The following is a 19,355-nucleotide window of genomic DNA, read 5'->3' as shown; positions in this document are numbered from 1 at the left end:
CTTGCTGCCAGCCTGCAGGTAGCGAGAGCCCCCGGGGACACAGAGGTCAAGAAAGATGAGATCCACCGAGAACCAGCATCCCGTAGTGTCTCCAGGGGCGTCAGGCCGGGCCTCCGATGTGGGCACACTGGTCATCACGCACACGCACCACCTGTTATCTGAGTCGGTGGCGTGCTCCACTGGAGAGTTCTGACTGTCACAGGCCCCGGCTGGGGAGCGTCCGAGTGAGGCGTGTGGAGTGCGCGCCCTCGGGACCTGGGCACTGACCCGTGGGCGTCTGCTGTTGCAGGCACGGCTGCGCGCAGAAGCTCTTTGGCGTCCTGAGCCACGCCGCCACGGAGAAGCGCGGTCCCCGGCAGCTGCTCGCGACCCGACTCCCGGGGCTGGACAGGTGCGCTCCCTCCGCTCGCGCGCTGCAGACGCCTGGCGCCTGGCTTCTGACCCGTCCGGAACCGCGGTGTCGGCCTCTCCTCTTTCCCTCGTAGCTCCTTAGGTCGTGTGAGGGTCAGGAGCGTGCACGCCGGGTCGTTGCGTACTCTGGGGAGACTCTCTCTGAGGTCCCCGTCTTCACCCGTCCAGTGAGGCGTTCCTCGTGCGGGCGGGCAGGCTCAGGCGGGGCCGGCGCGGTGACATCGGGCCAGCGCGGTGACATCGGAGCGCCGTCTCTGCCCCCCACCCAGGTTTCTCCAGCACTTCGCCCTGGGCAGTGTCAGTCGGGAGCCCGTGATGAGGACCCACCTCCCCGTCCTGCTCCGGCAAGCCGATGCCAGCCCCGCTCCCCGCGTAGAGAACGACAAGGTGAGGCCGCGCACCGTGTCCACCTGCAGGCCGGGCTCTCTGTCGGCTCCGCACAGGTGGCCCGGGCCGGGTCCCCTTTGTAAGACGCTCGCCACGTCCTTGGGTGCTGCTGCCATGGCCCAGGGGACCCACTCTGCAGCGATGTGTGCAGGCGTCCACATCCCCCCCCCTGGCCGTGCCCTGGGGCAGCACTGGCACTCTGGCTGGCCGTACCCTCCCCTTCCTCCTCCTCCCCTTCCTCCTCCTTCTCCTTCCCTGGGCCCCTCAGACTCCAGCTTGGGGCTCTCATGCTGTCACCTCTTTCTGGTTGTGACAAGGATTTACCTGGCAGTGGTTGACAAATGGAGCTTAATGAGGGGCTGGGCCTTGCGGGTCTCACCGGGGTAAGGTGACGCTTTATAAACACCATCCCGGGCGTGCATTTCAGCCTGGCCTGCGCCCACCACACCCTCCCCCCCTCGCAAGCCCGCACCCCCCACCCCCCACCCCCGCCGTTCAACCCTGTGTCTTCGTAGGCTTGAAGAGGTGGTTCACTTCTGTGCTGATCTAGGACACACTCAGCTACAAAAGGAAATATTCTTCTCACAGAAGTCAGGGGGTATTTTACCACTTCCTGTTCGTCTTGAAACATCCCTTAGTTTTTGGGAGCAGTGTAGAAGCACCAAGCTGTCAGAAGCCTCGTTCTCTCCCCTGAGGCAAGAGTTTAGAAATGAAAACACCCCCCTCATTGTGTTTTGTTAGGCCCCGCAGGACTGACCTTAAAGTGAGAAGGTGTCCAGCCGGTAGGAGCTCACGTGCTGTGACTTGGAGGCTGAGGCCCGGCACGGAGGACTGGGCACCAGCGTGGGGTACTCCCCAGAGGGGCAGAGGCTCAGGGGCCCAGTCAGAGGGGACGAGGGACATCTTCTGGTTCTCCATGGCCATCTCCAGCTTAGGTGACGAGTGCCACAAGCGCTGAGCTTGAGTCTAGGTAGTTTGTGACCAGACCTGCCCCGGCGAGTCCTGTGCGTTGTGATAAAACACGCCCCTAAGGAGGCCCTCCCTTGCCGTCCCAGGTCGTTATCCATGTCCTTCAGCCTAGCAGGGTCCCTCTCCTGCCCGCAGAGGGCCCTGGGTTGTGTCCTGGGGTTAGGGCAGTCCAGCCTCTGTCTCGGGGAGCGCAGCTCCTCCTCACGCTGGGCCACGGCAGGGCGTGAGCGTCTCACGGCGCCCACGTGCAGATGCCGGCCGGCTCTCCGGAGCTCAGCCTGGACACAGCAGAGAGAGGGGAGCCTGCTCTGTGCTGAGCTGCGGGAGGCCGACACCCACGTCCCCACCCGGCGTGTGACACACACGCTGTCCCCCGAGGCGTCCTCCTAGCAGTACCTGGGACCCCACCCGGTGTTTGACACACACGCTCTCCCCCGAGGCGTCCTCCTAGCTGACACCCACGTCCCCACTGGCGTTTGACACACACGCTGTCCCCCGAGGCGTCCTCCTAGCCGACACCCACGTCCCCACCCGGCGTGTGACACACACGCTGTCCCCCCGAGGCGTCCTCCTAGCCGACACCCACGTCCCCACCCGGCGTGTGACACACACGCTGTCCCCCGAGGCGTCCTCCTAGCAGCACCCGGGACCCCACCCGGCGTGTGACACACACGCTGTCCCCCGAGGCGTCCTCCTAGCAGCACCCGGGACCCCCTCCCCCAGTCCTGCTTATCAGAGCAGAATACACCGAAACCCAGCGCCTCAGCCAGAGTGACTCGCACGCTCCCACACCAGGGTGTGCGTAGCCCCGGCAGTGCGGCTGGGCAGGGGCAGCAGACAGTGCGTGTCCAGGGCCGCTCGCCCTCTTCACGGGGGGTGACTGTGCCAGGGGAGCCCGCAGTGTTTCTGCCCCGGACCTCCTCTCTGCTGTACCTCAGCTGACCTGGTCCCCGTCGACTCCCTGGGAATTACAATCACAATGTGAGACATCAGCGGTGTCTGCACCGTGCCGGACGGCGTTCTGAGCGCTGGACGCCCATTAGTTCGACTCCGCATCCACCTGTGTGTCTCACAAGGGAAGCTCTGTCTTTGGCCCGAGGTCACAGAAGGTTGTGAGCGCAGCCGCTGAGGGTCAGGCTCCGGAAGACCGTGCTCTCGCGCACTCACGCCGCGCTGCCTCCCTGTGGTGGGACCCACGAACCCACACGGCGTCCCTTTCCCCTAGATCGTCATCAGCATTGTGACTGGCCTCCCGGGGTGTCACGCCAGCGATCTCTGCGCTTTCCTGGTCACTCTGCACAAGGAGTACGGCCGGTGAGTACGGCCACCGCCTTTGGTTCGGGGGAAGGGGACTCTGGACCGGGGCCTGCCCAGGCACTGGGAAGCCTCAGACGTGGACCGAGCGTTGCTGGCCTTGGCACTGGTCAGCACAGTGGCTGTCCTCTGTCCATTCGTCCATCGGGCATGTTTGCCCTGAGCACTTCTGGAATGCCAGGCCATGTTCTCGGGGCACAGGTACCCATATCTGGACACTGGTGTGTCAGCTGGCGAGGGGCACCGTGGAGGGCCTGAAGTGGAGAAGGCCATAGGGGGTGTGGGGTGGGTGCTGGGGGCAGACCCCGCTGGGAAGCAGACCGCTGAGCAGGGGCCTGAGGACGTGAGGGGAGGGGCCATGGACATGTGGGCGGAGCACTGGGGCAGCAGGACATGTGGGCGGGGCACGGGGGCGGCAGGACATGTGGGCGGGGCACTGGGGCGGCAGGACATGTGGGCGGGGCACTGGGGCGGCAGGACATGTGGGCGGGGCAGGGGGCAGCAGGACATGTGGGTGGGGCAGGGGGCAGCAGGACATGTGGGCGGGGCACTGGGGCGGCAGGACATGTGGGCGGAGCACGGGGGCAGCAGGACATGTGGGCGGGGCACGGGGGCGGCAGGACATGTGGGCGGCGCAGGCGGAGGCCCCGGGAGTGCGCCTGCTTGGCGGGGTGACGCAGGTCGGGGATGCTTAGCGCTTGGTTGGGACCCTGCCCTGACCACAGGAGCACTGTGCTTGTCGGGACACAGCTGGGACACGTCGGCCGGGGTGGACGTGGGGGACTCGCCCACCCATCACTCGCGCCGGGCTGAACTGGGTGTTCAGTCGCGTCAGCCCGCCTTGCAGGAAGGCGCCCGCAGGGGCCGTGGAGGGCTGGCGAAGACGGCGGCTGCCCAGAGGCTGGGGGTTCAGGGCGGGAGGTGGTGGAGGCCGGGGAGAAGGAACGTGCACAGGTGGGGGCGATGGGGGCCCTCCTCCAGAAGCACTGAGCAGCTCACAGGCCCCCCCAGGGCCCCTTGCTTCTGTTCCGTGAACAGTCTGGAGTCTTCACTCTGCCCGTTTATTGCTAGAAGCGCGTTACTGTGCACCAGATTGCAGCCACGTGCGGAAGGGCCCCCCAGGCCCCGACTGCCTGGTCGGGCGTGGTCAGACTCTGACGTCTCCTGCCCTTTCCCCAGGGATGAGCAGTTCTCTGCCCAGAGCTCGGGCAGGGTTCCTCACCCCGCCGGGGCCTCTGCCCGTTTCTGCGCCACGTTGGCCCTCTCCCACACAGACTCCCCCGCTGGAGTGACTGGTCACATCCGCACCCACCCACCCCCGGCAGAGTGGCCTGGCCGGCCTCGGGCGGCGCCTTCTCTGAGCTGGCGTGCCGTTTGCAGGTGGATGGTGTACCGCCAGGTCATGGACGGCTCCGAGTGCTTCCACGCCGCGCACTTCCAGAGGTACCTCTCCAGCGCCCTGGAGGCCCAGCGCAGCTGCTCTGCCCGCCAGTCGGCCTACCTCCGCAAGAAGACCAGGCTGCTGGTGGTGCTGCAAGGGTGAGCGCTGGGCGTCTCCCGGGCACAGGGCGATGGGCTGGTGTGTGGCCCTGCCGCTGCGGTCGCTGAAGGGTGCGGCCAGCCTGGGGCACAGGACAAACTCCACGCATGTGTGGGCGGTGGGCGCGCCGCACAGAGGCCGCCGTGTGGCCTGGGGCAGGTCGTGCAGTTTACCAGCAAGTTTTAGGTTTGGTTTCAACATCCTAACACCCCCTGAAAGGTGGGGAGTGAGGGCAGAGTTTTCTGGGCAAGTTCCCTCGATCAGTCTCAGGACAGTCGCAGTGTTCACCGTGGAGGTATGGGGGTTCCTGTGTTCACCGTGGAGGTATGGGGGTTCCTGTGTTCACCGTGGAGGTATGGGGGTTCCTGTGTTCACCGTGGAGGTATGGGGGTTCTGTCTGGAGTCCTCCTGCCGGTGGCCCGTGGGGTCGCGGAGACAGCCCCCTGTCCCGCGTCCTACGTCCTTGGAGCGGTGGGCCCAGGAGGGCTTCATTCATCATCGTGAGGGGCAGGCTCCTCTGTCTGCCGGGGGCCGGACTGTGAGCCCAGGACTGGGGGGGCTGCTGGTGGAGGTGACCCCAGTGGCTTCTCAAACTGAGGCTGTATTCCTTCAATGTCATCTTTGTCTTCATTTTTGGGATTGTGCTGGGGGGGCAGCCTGTGGTGAGGGCGGGGTTTCCTTCTGCCCCAGGAGTGGCCTGGTGCCCTCTGCCGTCCTCCTCGGTGGGGACGGGCCTTGTGCTGAGCCTGACGGGAAGTGGAGCTGTTGTTGGTTATAAAAATCAGTGTGTTTTGAAATGGAGACGTTTTTCTACAGATTTTTTTAAGTTGATTGATTTAAGTGGGGAGGGGCGGAGCGGGAAGCATCCACGCATAGCAGTTGCTTCTCGTATGAGCCTTGACCGGGCAAGCCCAGCGTGGTGAACCGGCGACCTCAGCGTCCCAGATGGACACTGTATCCACTGCGCCACCACTGGTCAGGCCGGTGAGGTTTATTTTTTAGTGGAAAACAGAACTGGTCTCCAGGGGTTAGAGATGGGAGCAGGAGGTAGAAACAGGAGCAGGGGTTAGAGACGGGAGCAGGGGTTAGATACAGGAGCGAGGGTTAGATACAGGAGCGAGGGTTAGAGACGGGAGCAGGGGTTAGAGACGGAAGCAGGGGGTAGAGACAGGAGCAGGGGGTAGAAACAGGAGCAGGGGTTAGAGACGGGAGCAGGGGTTAGAGACGGGAGTGAGGGTTAGAGACGGGAGCAGGGGGTAGAAACAGGAGCAGGGGTTAGAGACGGGAGCGAGGGTTAGAGACGGGAGCGAGGGTTAGAGACAGGAGCGAGGGGCAGGAGGGAGGCGGGTGGTGTTAAAACAGATCCTGGTGGTGGCGCTATCCTCATGGCGGCGGTGAACACAGGAACTTCCGTGTGGAGCTTAATGCACGCAGCAAATACGCAACACTGAGAACTCTGCACTTGAAAAAATTCATTTTGAGGAATTTGTTTTACACTTGGCAAGGTTGTGAAATTATTCTTTAAGATGTCTACATTTAAAACAGAGCATCTCTCTCCAAACAAAAATTGAATTAACAGAAGACATGAGCCCATCTGACCAGGCGGTGGCGCAGTGGATAGAGCGTCGGACTGGGATGCGGAGGACCCAGGTTCAAGACCCCAAGGTTGCCAGCTTGAGCGCGGGCTCATCTGGTTTGACCAAAGCTCACCAGCTTGGACCTAAGGTCACTGGCTCGAGCAAGGGGTTACTTGGTCTGCTGTAGCCCCACGGTCAAGGCACATATGAGAAAGCAATCAATGAACAACTAAGGTGTCTCAACAAAAAACTGATGACTGATGCTTCTCATCTCTCTCCGTTCCTGTCTATCCCTCTGTCTCTTTAAAAAAAAAAAAAGACACGTGCCCACGTAGTAGGCTTGAATCGCAGACATAAAACAGAGGCCAGAGGACACTTGAGCAGAGTACCTGTGGTTTCAGAGGAGAGAAAGTTCAGGTCCTGCTGGGCTGTTGTTTTGTTTTGTTTTCACTTCTAATAATGAGCGCACTGACCAGAGCGAGACTGACACAAGGCTCCAGTTATCTGCCTTCACCACGCATTCCGGCACTTTAGCCAAAGTGGCCGGATCAAGTCTGGCAGCTGGAGAGGCCGCTGTCCTCGGGGCTGAGGGCTGCCTCCTTCCTGTAGGGGCCCCGCCCAGGGCCGTCACTACAGGGCCAGGGCTCGGAGGGGGGCTGGGGCTGCAGGACCCCCGTCATAAGTCGAGGGAGTGACACTTCAGGCCTCCTCCTCTCTGTGGCAGTGAGTAGATGCATCCTGTAGATGCCACTGGCCTCACGAGGAGCCCGGGGCCTGTTTCGGCTCTAACCTTCTTCATTAAAATAGATGAAAATGAGCGGAATGCTCTCAAAACCTGGCTGTCCCACAGTTGCTCGCGCCAAGGGTGAATCTGCCATGTTAGCGTGAAGGACCAAGACCGGCTGGGCTGGCTCGTTAGTCCTTCTCACCCTGCGAGTGAGGGCCTCTAGCAGGCTTGTCCCAAACACGGGAAGCGAAAGACACTGCACAGGGCTGGGACACAGAACGGGGCACGGTAACGCCATTAAACGCGACCACGAGGAGAACTGGGGCGTGTGCGAGCCTCGGTCCTGCCCGCCGTGTGGGCCTCAGAGCCCCAGGAAGGCTCTCCTGGCATTGCGGGCCCTTGGAAGGAACCCCACGTGGCTGTCCGTGCACCTGCCCGGGTTTGGGGAGCAGCCTTTGAAGGGAGCAGTGAGCAGAGGGCTCGCCATGACGGCGCTCTGGCTGCCAGGTCTCCGGGGGAGCTCTGGAACCTAGCACCCCTCTGAGGCAGGCCTGGGGGCGGGGTGAGGAGCGAACATCATTGTTCCCTGGGCCAGAGCCAGGTGCCACCTTACAGGTGGGTGCTGCAGAGTGACCCGGGCCTCCCAGGGGCCCAGGCTAGGCCCCCGGCCCACGTGGTCAGCAAGCCAGCGCGTCGGCTTTGACGTCCCTCCATGGAAAATGACCTTTCGGTGATGGGCTGGGCCAGTCAGGAGGACATTCTCCACGAGGTGAAGAGGGCAGATCCCCTCTTAGAGTAGCTGTGTGCGTGTGTGTGTCCCTGAGGTTGAATGTCCAGTTCCTTCGTCCACTCCACCTTGGGCTCCGTAGAGTATAGCCGCCTTCCGTTCTGATGGCAGAGACAGACCGTAAACAGATCCGTGAGAAAGTACAGCAGGTGTAGCTGATGCCCAGCGCTTTGGGGGGAGGGGGGATTGGTCCAGAGAGGGGGTCGCCGTAGCCCATGAGGCAGTGAGAGGGTGAGTCTCACAGACATCAGGGAGAAGAGCCCCACAGGAAAGGGGCAGAGCCCCCCGGGGAGGGGACAGGACCCCCCGGGGAGGGGACAGAGCCCCACGGGGAGGGGACGGAGCCCCCCGGGGAGGGGACAGGGCCCCACAGGAAGGGGACAGAGTCCCCCGGGGAGGGGACAGAGCCCCACGGGGAGGGGACAGGGCCCCCCGGGGAGGGGACAGGGCCCCACGGGGAAGGGGACAGGGCCCCCCGGGGAGGGGACAGGGCCCCACGGGGAAGGGGACAGGGCCCCACGGGGAGGGGACAGAGCCCCACGGGGAGGGGACAGCCCCCCGGGGAGGGGACAGAGCCCCCTGGGGAGGGGACAGAGCCCCACGGGGAGGGGACAGAGCACGCCTCCTCTGCAGAAACGTGCCTGGAATGCTCAGGGACAGGCCCGGAGGCCAGAGTTTCTGGCTCAGGTAAGGGCAGGAATGGAAGGAGATGGAGCTTTGTCTGCGGCCTGGAGGGTGTAGTCGGGCCATTTTAAGGGCTGTGGCTTTTATACTGAGTGGAATGGTAGCCTCTCGCCCAGTGGGGTTAACACGGTGCCACTGCTCTGCGTTGAAAACAGGTTGGGGCCTGACCAGGTGGTGGCGCAGTGGATAAAGCATTGGACTGGGATGCGGAAGGACCCAGGTTCGAGACCCCGAGGTCACCAGCTTGAGCGCGGGTTCATCTGGTTTGAGCAAAAGCTCACCAGCTTGAACCCAAGGTCGCTGGCTCTAGCAAGGGGTTACTCGGTCTGCTGAAGGCCCACGGTCAAGGCACATATGAGAAAGCAATCAATGAACAACTAAGGTGTTGCAACGCGCAATGAAAAACTAATGATTGATGCTTCTCATCTCTCTCCGTTCCTGTCTGTCTGTCCTTGTCTGTCCTCTCTCTGACTCACTGTCTCTGTAAGAAAAAAGAAAGAAAGAAAACAGGTTGGGGAGAGGCCAGACCCGAAGCAGGGAGGCCGTTGGAGCAGCCGTGGGGTGACGTAGGCAAGACCAGTCAGCCTGGCGGTGTGAGCAGTGAGCCCGTGCCGGCTGTACAGGGAAGATGGGGGAATGGCATTGGGGACGGCGCTGGACAGATCTGGCCCAGCAGCGGGAGGAGCGGCGTCTCCTTTGCTGAGAAGCCCAGGCTGTGGGAGGAGCAGGCGTGGGGGAGTCAGGTTGTGAGCTCTCTCAGTGAAAATATCAAGCGGGCTCTGGACCTCTGGAGTCAGAGGGAGTTCCAGGCAGGAGATGTGGGCACGGGGGTGTGTGACAGGGGTCTGCTGACCTAGAGAGACACCCGGTGTCACCCACTTCCCTCTTGCCCGTGTGTTCTGTGAGCGGGAAGAGAGGAAAGAGCTCCTTTCAAAAAAAAAGACCAGTGCCGGAGGAGCTCCTGACTCGATCAGAGAACGGCCCGAAGGACCCCAAGTTCCCTGTGCAGGCCCACCTTTCCCGGAGGTGGGGGTGGCACGTCTGCCCGCTCTCGCACGGCTGAGCAGCTGTGAGGACTGACGGAACTGGGGACCGAGAAGCACTGGACTCCAGCGGCCCCAAATCCCGCAGTGGGGGGACCCCAGGACCCCGGTCCCGGGCGCGTCCTCCGCTTTTCCTGCCAGCCTCGCTCGCTCTGCCACTCCCAGTCTGCACACTAACCATCCCCTCTCCCCACCCCCACCCCCAGCTACATGGACATCGTTGACGTGGTCCAGGCCCTGCAGACCCACCCAGACTCAGCAGTCAAGTCCGCCTGCGCCATCGGCGCCGTCACGGCGTGCGTGGAGCCCCTGAGCTGCTACATGGAGCATAGGTACGCACGCGGACCGCCCCCAGCCTGCAGGCAACGCCGTCTGCTGTACGGAGAGCTGTCTTATCCCCCCCACCCCCACCCCCACTGAAAGGAGACACATCCCCAACAGCATCTCCCAGAAGGAGCCACGCTGGTGGCCTTTCTCTTGTCTTGGCTGCCTCGGAGGGCACGTGTCCCAAGACTCGGGAGTGTCCCACAGAGTGCCACGTGGTTAAGCCACTTGAAGGCCATCTTACCTCAGCTCATGACACTCTTTCTCACTGTTGACAGGAACTATTTTTTTTTTTCTTTTAACTTGGGAAGAAATATAACAACAGCAAAGCAAAGTGGGTAGTAATTCATCCGTAATGTCGTGGCTCAGTGTGACTGTTACCATGTTTGTGAATTCCTTTCTGATCCTCTTGTGTGCATGCTTATTTTACAGTTGTGATGGATGTATAATCTTATATCTTCTTACGTTAACACGTAAACATGTATGTTAGCATATGTGCGTTATTGTATCACACTGGTCAGGACATCTGGATAAATCGTGTAATTATCACATGTGTGGGCCTGACCGGTGGTGGTGCAGTGGATAGAGAGTGAGTGAATCTGGAACCTTCATAAGTACAGTGAATAACACTTTTTTTTTTTAATCAAATGAGAAGCAGGGAGGCAAACAGACTCCTGCATGCACCCCAACTGGGATCCACCCGGCAACCTCAGGCTGGATCTGATTGCCTGCCCATCTGGGGCCACTGTTTCATTGCTTGACAACTGAGCTATTTCAGCACCGGAGGCGAGGCCACAGAGCCATCCTCAGCGCCCGGGGCCATCTTGCTCAAACTATTCGAACCATGGCTGCGGGAGGGGAAGGGGAAGGGGGAAGGGAGTGGCAAATTAGATGGGCACTTCTCCTGTGTGCCCTGACCGGGAATCGAACCTGGGACTTCCACACGCTGGGCCAACGCTCTACCACTGCCGAGCCAACTGGCCAGGGCCGTGAATAACACTTTCAAACCTCAGTGTCCCTGGTTCAAAACCCTGAGGTCACCTGCTTGAGCACGGGCTCCTCCGGCTTGAGCGTGGGATCATCGACATGACCCTGGGGTCACTCGCTTGAGCCCAGGGGTCACTGTCTTGAAGCCCAGGGACGCCGGCTTGAGCAAAGGGTCACAGGCTCAGCTTGAGCCCCCTCCCACCCCCAGTCAAGGCACATATGAGAAGTATGTAGTTAATGAACCACTAAGGTGCCACAACTACGAGTTGATGCTTTTCATCTCTCTCCCTTCCTGTCTCTCCCTCTGTCTCTGTGTCTCGCTCACGAAAAAGAAAGGACGGGCCAGCTCTCATTCTCTGCTTGCAGTGGTCCAGAGACAGGCCCTTTTCAGCATCCCCCCAGGAGCTGGCCACGTAGGGACTGTTACGGGGTTCCCGGCCTGAGGAGCTCTGTTTGGGCTCAAGGCTGGGAAGCCCTCGGGAACCCTGGCTGTGCCCCGCGCTCCGTGCTGCCACCACCCACCGGCCACGTGGGACGCCTCAGACAGCGTGGTCTTCGCCTGTGTGTGGGAGACCGTCCATGACAGCGCCGGCGTGAGCAGTTCTAAACTGTCTCTCTCTCTTTCCTCTCCAGGTTCCTCTTCCCCAAGTGTCTTGACCAGTGTTCACAAGGTAAGCCCCGTTCTCTCCCCGCTGTCACCCGCCTGTCAGGTTCTGTCAGGTGCAGCCGGCTTTTCTCAGAGCTCCCACCTGCCGTTCAGAAATCCAAAACAAACAGAACCGGTCCTCACCTCTGGGTCACCCAGCGCGTGTGTTTCCTGCCCGATGAGGGCAGAGCGGGGTCCAGTAGGACCTCCCTGAACGTCCTCCCCTCCGCACACCGGGGTTCTCCGCACCTCCGCGGGAACATTGGGAACACGCTCCCCACCCTGTAGGTGACGCTCCACCTCACGGTGTCCCACCCTCCGGCCACCCTGGAAGCAGCCTGTTGTAGTCACACTAGCTCTGGTGCCTAGAGACCCAGAATAAATCCCGCATTTACTGCTGTGGCAACAAGATGCTCATTGTTGTCCGAGGACCTGGGCTGTGGGCTTCCCCAGTCAGCCCAGCAAGTAGACATCAGACAGAGGAAGATAACTCGGTGTCCCCAGCTCAGTTTGGCCCTGCTGAGCCCACAGCCAGCCCACAGGGAGCGGAGACAGCCGAGCCCACCAGGGGTCCGGGGATGTTGTCTGGGAGACGGCTGAGCTGGGCCGGATCCCCGGAGGGAGGAGTGTGGGTGTCGGACTGCCAGGCCAGGAGTCTCGACCCCGGCGTGCAAAGGCCCTGTGGCTTTCCAGGCACGGCACGCCAGAAGCAGAGTGGAGTGGAGGCCGGCTGGGTCCCCCCACTGTATCTGCCCACCCCACGTAGAGGTTGAGGAGGTTTTATGGAGGTTAGGGCGATGGGATGTGAGGGGGGAAGAAAACACCCAGACCAGGGGATGACCACGGACAGCCCTCTGGCCCTCAGATACGGGTTCCGTCGTCACGGCCAAAGCCAAGGCCGCAGGCTGCTCTCAGCCTCTGTCCACCCGCCGCACCGGTGCCACCGTAGTGTGCCCCGGCCCCTGGACACTTCCCGCAGTGCCCCTCTGCTGTCCTGGCACATAGAGCACGGGCAGAGCGCGGGGAAGGGCCCCAGCGCCCCCGTCCACCGCCCGGGCGGCGTCCCGGGTCAGACTGCAGAGCGCGCGGGGAAGGGCCCCAGCGCCCCCGTCCACCGTCCGGGCGGCGTCCCGGGTCAGACCGCGTTCTCCCTGGCACTCGCCAGCAGCATCTTGTCGGCACTGCCTCCCAGCCCAGTGTTGGAAGGTCACCTGTGCCGGACCCTGAGCCTGTGTGACCAGGGGTGTGGACTGGTGTGGGCAGGTGACCTGGAGACCAAGTCTGTACGCCGTTTTCTGGACGCCAGGGGGCTGCGGGGTATCTTCCTCCTGTCCCTGGGCCCAGGGGAGCCCTCTGGACTCCTGCAGCCTGGCTCGCCGTGGGCACGGGCTGCCCGGGGCGGGGAGAGCCCTACGGCCGGCTGGCAGGACGCGGGCGGGCGCTGCGCAGCTCTGCTGGGTGCGGGGCGCTGTTTGGGTTCTTTTTTTTTTTTCCCAGTAAATACTGTAAATGTTTTTTTCCTCCTCTACAATTTTTTTTTCTACAATTTTTTAATATTCTCTTTTCTCTGGCTTACTTGTAATACGATATACATATCACATATACTATATAACATCTGTGTTCACCAACTGTTAACAACTAGGCTTTTGGGGGCAATAGGAGGTTCTCAGCAGTTAAGTTTTGGGGGAGTCAGAACTTACATGCAGATTTTTTTTTTTACTGTCACGCCCCTAACCCCAAATCTGTCCACAGGTCAGCTGTAGCTTCCCCTCCCTGACCCCGAGTCTGTCCACGGGTCAGCTGTAGCTCCCCTCCCTAACCCCAAGTCTGTCCACGGGTCAGCCGTAGCTCCCCCTCCCTGACCCCGAGTCTGTCCACAGGTCAGCTGTAGTTCCCCTCCCTGACCCCGAGTCTGTCCACGGGTCAGCTGCAGCTCCCCCTCCCTGACCCCGAGTCTGTCCACGGGTCAGCCCTAGCTCCCCCTCCCTGACCCCGAGTCTGTCCACGGGTCAGCTTTGGCTCCCCCTCCCTGACCCCGAATCTGTCCACGGGTCAGCTGCAGCTCCCCCTCCCTGACCCCGAGTCTGTCCACGGGTCAGCTGCAGCTCCCCCTCCCTGACCCCGAGTCTGTCCACGGGTCAGCTGCAGCTCCCCCTCCCTGACCCCGAGTCTGTCCACGGGTCAGCTGCAGCTCCCCCTCCCTGACCCCGAGTCTGTCCACGGGTCAGCTGCAGCTCCCCCTCCCTGACCCCGAGTCTGTCCACGGGTCAGCTGTAGTTCCCCCTCCCTGACCCCGAGTCTGTCCACGGGTCAGCTGTAGCTCCCCCTCCCTGACCCCGAGTCTGTCCACGGGTCAGCTGTAGTTCCCCCTCCGTGACCCCGAGTCTGTCCACGGGTCAGCTGCAGCTCCCCCTCCCTGACCCCGAGTCTGTCCACGGGTCAGCTGTAGCTTCCCCTCCCTGACCCCGAGTCTGTCCACGGGTCAGCTGTAGCTCCCCTCCCTGACCCCAAGTCTGTCCACGGGTCAGCTGCAGCTCCCCTTCCCTGACCCCGAGTCTGTCCACGGGTCAGCTGCAGCTCCCCCTCCCTGACCCCGAGTCTGTCCACGGGTCAGCTGTAGCTCCCCCTCCCTGACCCCGAGTCTGTCCACGGGTCAGCTGCAGCTCCCCCTCCCTGACCCCGAGTCTGTCCACGGGTCAGCTGCAGCTCCCCCTCCCTGACCCCGAGTCTGTCCACGGGTCAGCTGTAGCTCCCCCTCCCTGACCCCGAGTCTGTCCACGGGTCAGCTGTAGTTCCCCTCCCTGACCCCGAGTCTGTCCACGGGTCAGCTGTAGCTCCCCCTCCCTGACCCCGAGTCTGTCCACGGGTCAGCTGTAGTTCCCCACCCTGACCCCGAGTCTGTCCACGGGTCAGCTGCAGCTCCCCCTCCCTGACCCCGAGTCTGTCCACGGGTCAGCTGCAGCTCCCCCTCCCTGACCCCGAGTCTGTCCACGGGTCAGCTGTAGTTCCCCCTCCCTGACCCCGAGTCTGTCCACGGGTCAGCTGTAGCTCTACCCTCCCTGACCCCGAGTCTGTCCACGGGTCAGCTGTAGTTCCCCTCCCTGACCCCGAGTCTGTCCACGGGTCAGCTGTAGTTCCCCCTCCCTGACCCCGAGTCTGTCCACGGGTCAGCTGTAGTTCCCCCTCCATGACCACGAGTCTGTCCATGGGTCAGCTGTAGCTCCCCCTCCCTGACCCCGAGTCTGTCCACGGGTCAGCTGTAGTTCCCCCTCCATGACCACGAGTCTGTCCACGGGTCAGCTGTAGTTCCCCTCCCTGACCCCGAGTCTGTCCAAGGGTCAGCTGTAGTTCCCCCCCCCGACCCTGAGTCTGTCCACGGGTCAGCTGTAGCTCCCCCTCCCTGACCCCGAGTCTGTCCACGGCTCAGCTGTAGTTCCCCCTCCGTGACCCCGAGTCTGTCCACGGGTCAGCTGCAGTTCCCCCTCCCTGACCCCGAGTCTGTCCACGGGTCAGCTGTAGTTCCCCTCCCTGACCCCGAGTCTGTCCACGGGTCAGCTGCAGTTCCCCCTCCCTGACCCCGAGTCTGTACACGGGTCAGCTGTAGTTCCCCTCCCTGACCCCGAGTCTGTCCACGGGTCAGCTGCAGTTCCCCCTCCCTGACCCCGAGTCTGTCCACGGGTCAGCTGTAGTTCCCCTCCCTGACCCCGAGTCTGTCCATGGGTCAGCTGCAGTTCCCCCTCCCTGACCCCGAGTCTGTCCACGGGTCAGCTGTAGCTCCCCCTCCTTGACCCCGAGTCTGTCCACGGGTCAGCTGTAGTTCCCCTCCCTGACCCCGAGTCTGTCCACGGGTCAGCTGCAGCTCCCGCTCCCTGACCCCGAGTCTGTCCACGGGTCAGCTGCAGCTCCCCCTCCCTGACCCCGAGTCTGTCCACGGGTCAGCTGCAGCTCCCCCTCCCTGACCCCGAGTCTGTCCACGGGTCAGCTGCAGCTCCCCCTCCCTGACCCCGAGTCTGTCCACGGGTCAGCTGCAGCTCCCCCTCCCTGACCCCGAGTCTGTCCACGGGTCAGCTGTAGTTCCCCTCCCTGACCCCGAGTCTGTCCACGGGTCAGCTGCAGCTCCCCCTCCCTGACCCCGAGTCTGTCCACGGGTCAGCTGTAGCTCCCCCTCCCTGACCCCGATTCTGTCCACGGGTCAGCTGTAGTTCCCCTCCCTGACCCCGAGTCTGTCCACGGGTCAGCTGCAGCTCCCGCTCCCTGACCCCGAGTCTGTCCACGGGTCAGCTGTAGCTCCCCCTCCCTGACCCTGAGTCTGTCCACGGGTCAGCTGTAGCTCCCCCTCCCTGACCCCGAGTCTGTCCACGGGTCAGCTGCAGCTCCCCCTCCCTGACCCCGAGTCTGTCCACGGGTCAGCTGTAGCTCCCCTCCCTGACCCCGAGTCTGTCCACGGGTCAGCTGCAGCTCCCCCTCCCTGACCCCGAGTCTGTCCACGGGTCAGCTGTAGCTCCCCCTCCCTGACCCCGAGTCTGTCCACGGGTCAGCTGTAGTTCCCCTCCCTGATCCCGAGTCTGTCCACGGGTCAGCTGTAGTTCCCCTCCCTGACCCCGAGTCTGTCCACGGGTCAGCTGCAGCTCCCCCTCCCTGACCCCGAGTCTGTCCACGGGTCAGCTGCAGCTCCCCCTCCCTGACCCCGAGTCTGTCCACGGGTCAGCTGCAGCTCCCCCTCCCTGACCCCGAGTCTGTCCACGGGTCAGCTGCAGCTCCCCCTCCCTGACCCCGAGTCTGTCCACGGGTCAGCTGCAGCTCCCCCTCCCTGACCCCGAGTCTGTCCACGGGTCAGCTGCAGCTCCTCCTCCCTGACCCCGAGTCTGTCCACGGGTCAGCTGTAGTTCCCCTCCCTGACCCCGAGTCTGTCCACGGGTCAGCTGCAGGTCCCCCTCCCTGACCCCGAGTCTGTCCACGGGTCAGCTGTAGCTCCCCCTCCCTGACCCCGAGTCTGTCCACGGGTCAGCTGTAGTTCCCCTCCCTGACCCCGAGTCTGTCCACGGGTCAGCTGCAGCTCCCGCTCCCTGACCCCGAGTCTGTCCACGGGTCAGCTGTAGTTCCCCTCCCTGACCCTGAGTCTGTCCACGGGTCAGCTGTAGCTCCCCCTCCCTGACCCCGAGTCTGTCCACGGGTCAGCTGCAGCTCCCCCTCCCTGACCCCGAGTCTGTCCACGGGTCAGCTATAGTTCCCCTCCCTGACCCCGAGTCTGTCCACGGGTCAGCTGCAGCTCCCCCTCCCTGACCCCGAGTCTGTCCACGGGTCAGCTGTAGCTCCCCCTCCCTGACCCCGAGTCTGTCCACGGGTCAGCTGTAGTTCCCCTCCCTGACCCCGAGTCTGTCCACGGGTCAGCTGTAGTTCCCCTCCCTGACCCCGAGTCTGTCCACGGGTCAGCTGTAGTTCCCCTCCCTGACCCCGAGTCTGTCCACGGGTCAGCTGTAGCTCCCCCTCCCTGACCCCGAGTCTGTCCACGGGTCAGCTGTAGCTCCCCTCCCTGACCCCAAGTCTGTCCACGGGTCAGCTGTACCTCCCCCCCCGACCCTGAGTCTGTCCACGGGTCAGCTGTAGCTCCCCCTCCCTGACCCCGAGTCTGTCCATGGGTCAGCTGCAGTTCCCCCTCCCTGACCCCGAGTCTGTCCACGGGTCAGCTGTAGTTCCCCCTCCGTGACCCCGAGTCTGTCCATGGGTCAGCTGCAGTTCCCCCTCCCTGACCCCGAGTCTGTCCACGGGTCAGCTGTAGTTCCCCTCCCTGACCCCGAGTCTGTCCACGGGTCAGCTGTAGTTCCCCCTCCGTGACCCCGAGTCTGTCCATGGGTCAGCTGCAGTTCCCCCTCCCTGACCCCGAGTCTGTCCACGGGTCAGCTGTAGTTCCCCTCCCTGACCCCGAGTCTGTCCACGGGTCAGCTGCAGTTCCCCCTCCCTGACCCCGAGTCTGTCCACGGGTCAGCTGTAGTTCCCCCTCCCTGACCCCGAGTCTGTCCACGGGTCAGCTGTAGCTCCCCCCCCCGACCCTGAGTCTGTCCACGGGTCAGCTGTAGTTCCCCTCCCTGACCCCGAGTCTGTCCACGGGTCAGCTGTAGTTCCCCCCCCCCGACCCTGAGTCTGTCCACGGGTCAGCTGTAGCTCTCCCTCCCTGACCCTGAGTCTGTCCACGGGTCAGCTGTAGTTCCCCCTCCCTGACCCCGAGTCTGTCCACGGGTCAGCTGTAGCTCCCCCCCCTGACCCCGAGTCTGTCCACGGGTCAGCTGTAGTTCCCCCGTCTGTCCACGGGTCAGCTGTAGCTCCCCCCCCTGACCCCGAGTCTGTCCACAGGTCAGCTGTAGCTCCCCCCCCTGACCCCGACTCTGTCCACGGGTCAGCTGTAGCTCCCCCTCCCTGACCCCGAATCTGTCCACGGGTCAGCTGCAGCTCCCCCTCCCTGACCCCGAATCTGTCCACGGGTCAGCTGTAGCTTCCCCTCCCTGACCCCGAGTCTGTCCACGGGTCAGCTGCAGCTCCCTCTCCCTGACCCCGACTCTGTCCACAGGTCAGCTGCATCTCCCCCCCCTGACCCCGAGTCTGTCCACGGGTCAGCTGCAGCTTCCCCTCCCTGACTCGGTGGCTCCCGGGGAGGTGGGGCCTGACACCAGCCGACCAACCGTTCTGTGTCCGAGGGGGCGCTCTGCCTCCCTCTGCTCCCGCTTGCTCGCGAGTCAGGCTCCCTGATTCACGGCTGTTACCACAGAGGAGATTGGACAATGAGGAAAGGGCTGTGTGGCAGCCCGAGGTGATGTCTGTTACAGAAACACAAGGGTTGGGACATAATCTCAGGGCTCAGAACGCTCGCGTGGCTCCAGTGCCGTGCGGGCTGGGACACTGAACAGACGTTGGCCCCCGTGCCCTGCTCCTAGGAGCGTGCGCAGACGGACGGACAGGTGTGCCCCTCCCGGGTTGCGGGGGAGCCCGTGGCCCAGACGAGGACAGTCGGACAGAGCTCAGGCGGCTGTCCACCGCCGGGAGTGGGCCAGGCTGCTGAGAGCCCAGCCTGAGCCTAGGACCCACTCCGTGACAGAGAGCAGGAGGAAGCTCCCAGCCCAGGCGGCGGGAGGGCGCCCACCGTGGCCCCCGCGCCCTGTGCCCCAGACAGCTGCTGCACCTGCCCCGCGATGGCATTTCCTCTTGGCAGGTGCGCTGGCCTGAGGAATGCGAGGCGAATCCTCTGCCTGTTTCCCTGTGAAGCAGAGCCCCCTTTCTGTGTCCCCGTTCTTGACCTAGATTCCCAAGCCCACAGGGTCTGTCTGCCCGGGACTCGGGAGGCCGAGTGGCCTTCTGGCACAGGATCGCCCGCCCACCTTCCTCCGGACGGGCCAGGCCTGCGTCCCTGACCCTGTTGGTGCACGTGGCTTGGGCGCCATGTCTGCGCCAGCCTGACTCCAGTTCCCTCTGCCCACGGGGACACTGACCAGAGCCCCGGGGCCTCCCTAGGTCTCTGCTTGGCCTTTCTGGGCTCCTCACTGCAGGATCCACCACAGCTATTGTCCTCCACCCCCCGGGGGTCTCCCGGGCCTCTGGCCTCTGGCATCTGCCATCTCCGGAATGTGCTGAGCCCTCTAGAACCCGGCCCGCTCCCCCGCCGGGCCGCAGTTGGCCTGGCCTCCTCACCTTGCCTCGCTGGGTTTCCAGAGGCCCCAGGCGCTTCCTGCGGCCACACCAGGGCCTGGGCTGCTGGCCTGGGGCTCACCACGCTGTCCTTCCTGTCTGACCTTCCGGAACGGGAACGGGGCACAGGCGGGGCACCAGCGTCACCTGCCCTCAGAGGCTTCCCTGACACTGTGGCTGAGGACGGTCCGTCTTCATGTTACAGCCCCTGAATAGGAAGGGCACGAGAGGAACCTTTTGGAACGGAATAAACGAAATGCTAAGCCTGTCCTCCATCTGAAT

General features: G+C 63.2%; 1 protein-coding gene across 2 annotated transcripts in view; it reads left to right on the top strand.

Moving 5' to 3' along the window:
• The window catches only part of DNAAF9 (dynein axonemal assembly factor 9), a 95,464-nt gene that overhangs the window by 63,204 nt on the left and 12,905 nt on the right, over nt 1-19,355 (top strand). For both annotated transcript variants that reach the window (XM_066237076.1, XM_066237074.1), the window contains exons 24-29: nt 290-391; nt 681-798; nt 2,993-3,081; nt 4,462-4,620; nt 9,646-9,771; nt 11,384-11,421. In XM_066237076.1, coding sequence (XP_066093173.1) covers nt 290-391; nt 681-798; nt 2,993-3,081; nt 4,462-4,620; nt 9,646-9,771; nt 11,384-11,421 — 632 coding nt within the window. The remainder of the gene's footprint in view (nt 1-289; nt 392-680; nt 799-2,992; nt 3,082-4,461; nt 4,621-9,645; nt 9,772-11,383; nt 11,422-19,355) is intronic.

This window comes from Saccopteryx bilineata, chromosome 6 (assembly GCF_036850765.1).
Source record: "Saccopteryx bilineata isolate mSacBil1 chromosome 6, mSacBil1_pri_phased_curated, whole genome shotgun sequence".
Taxonomy (NCBI): Eukaryota; Metazoa; Chordata; class Mammalia; order Chiroptera; family Emballonuridae; genus Saccopteryx; species Saccopteryx bilineata.
The sequence above is the reverse complement of the archived record's forward strand: the minus strand, read 5'-3'. Positions and strand labels throughout refer to the sequence as shown.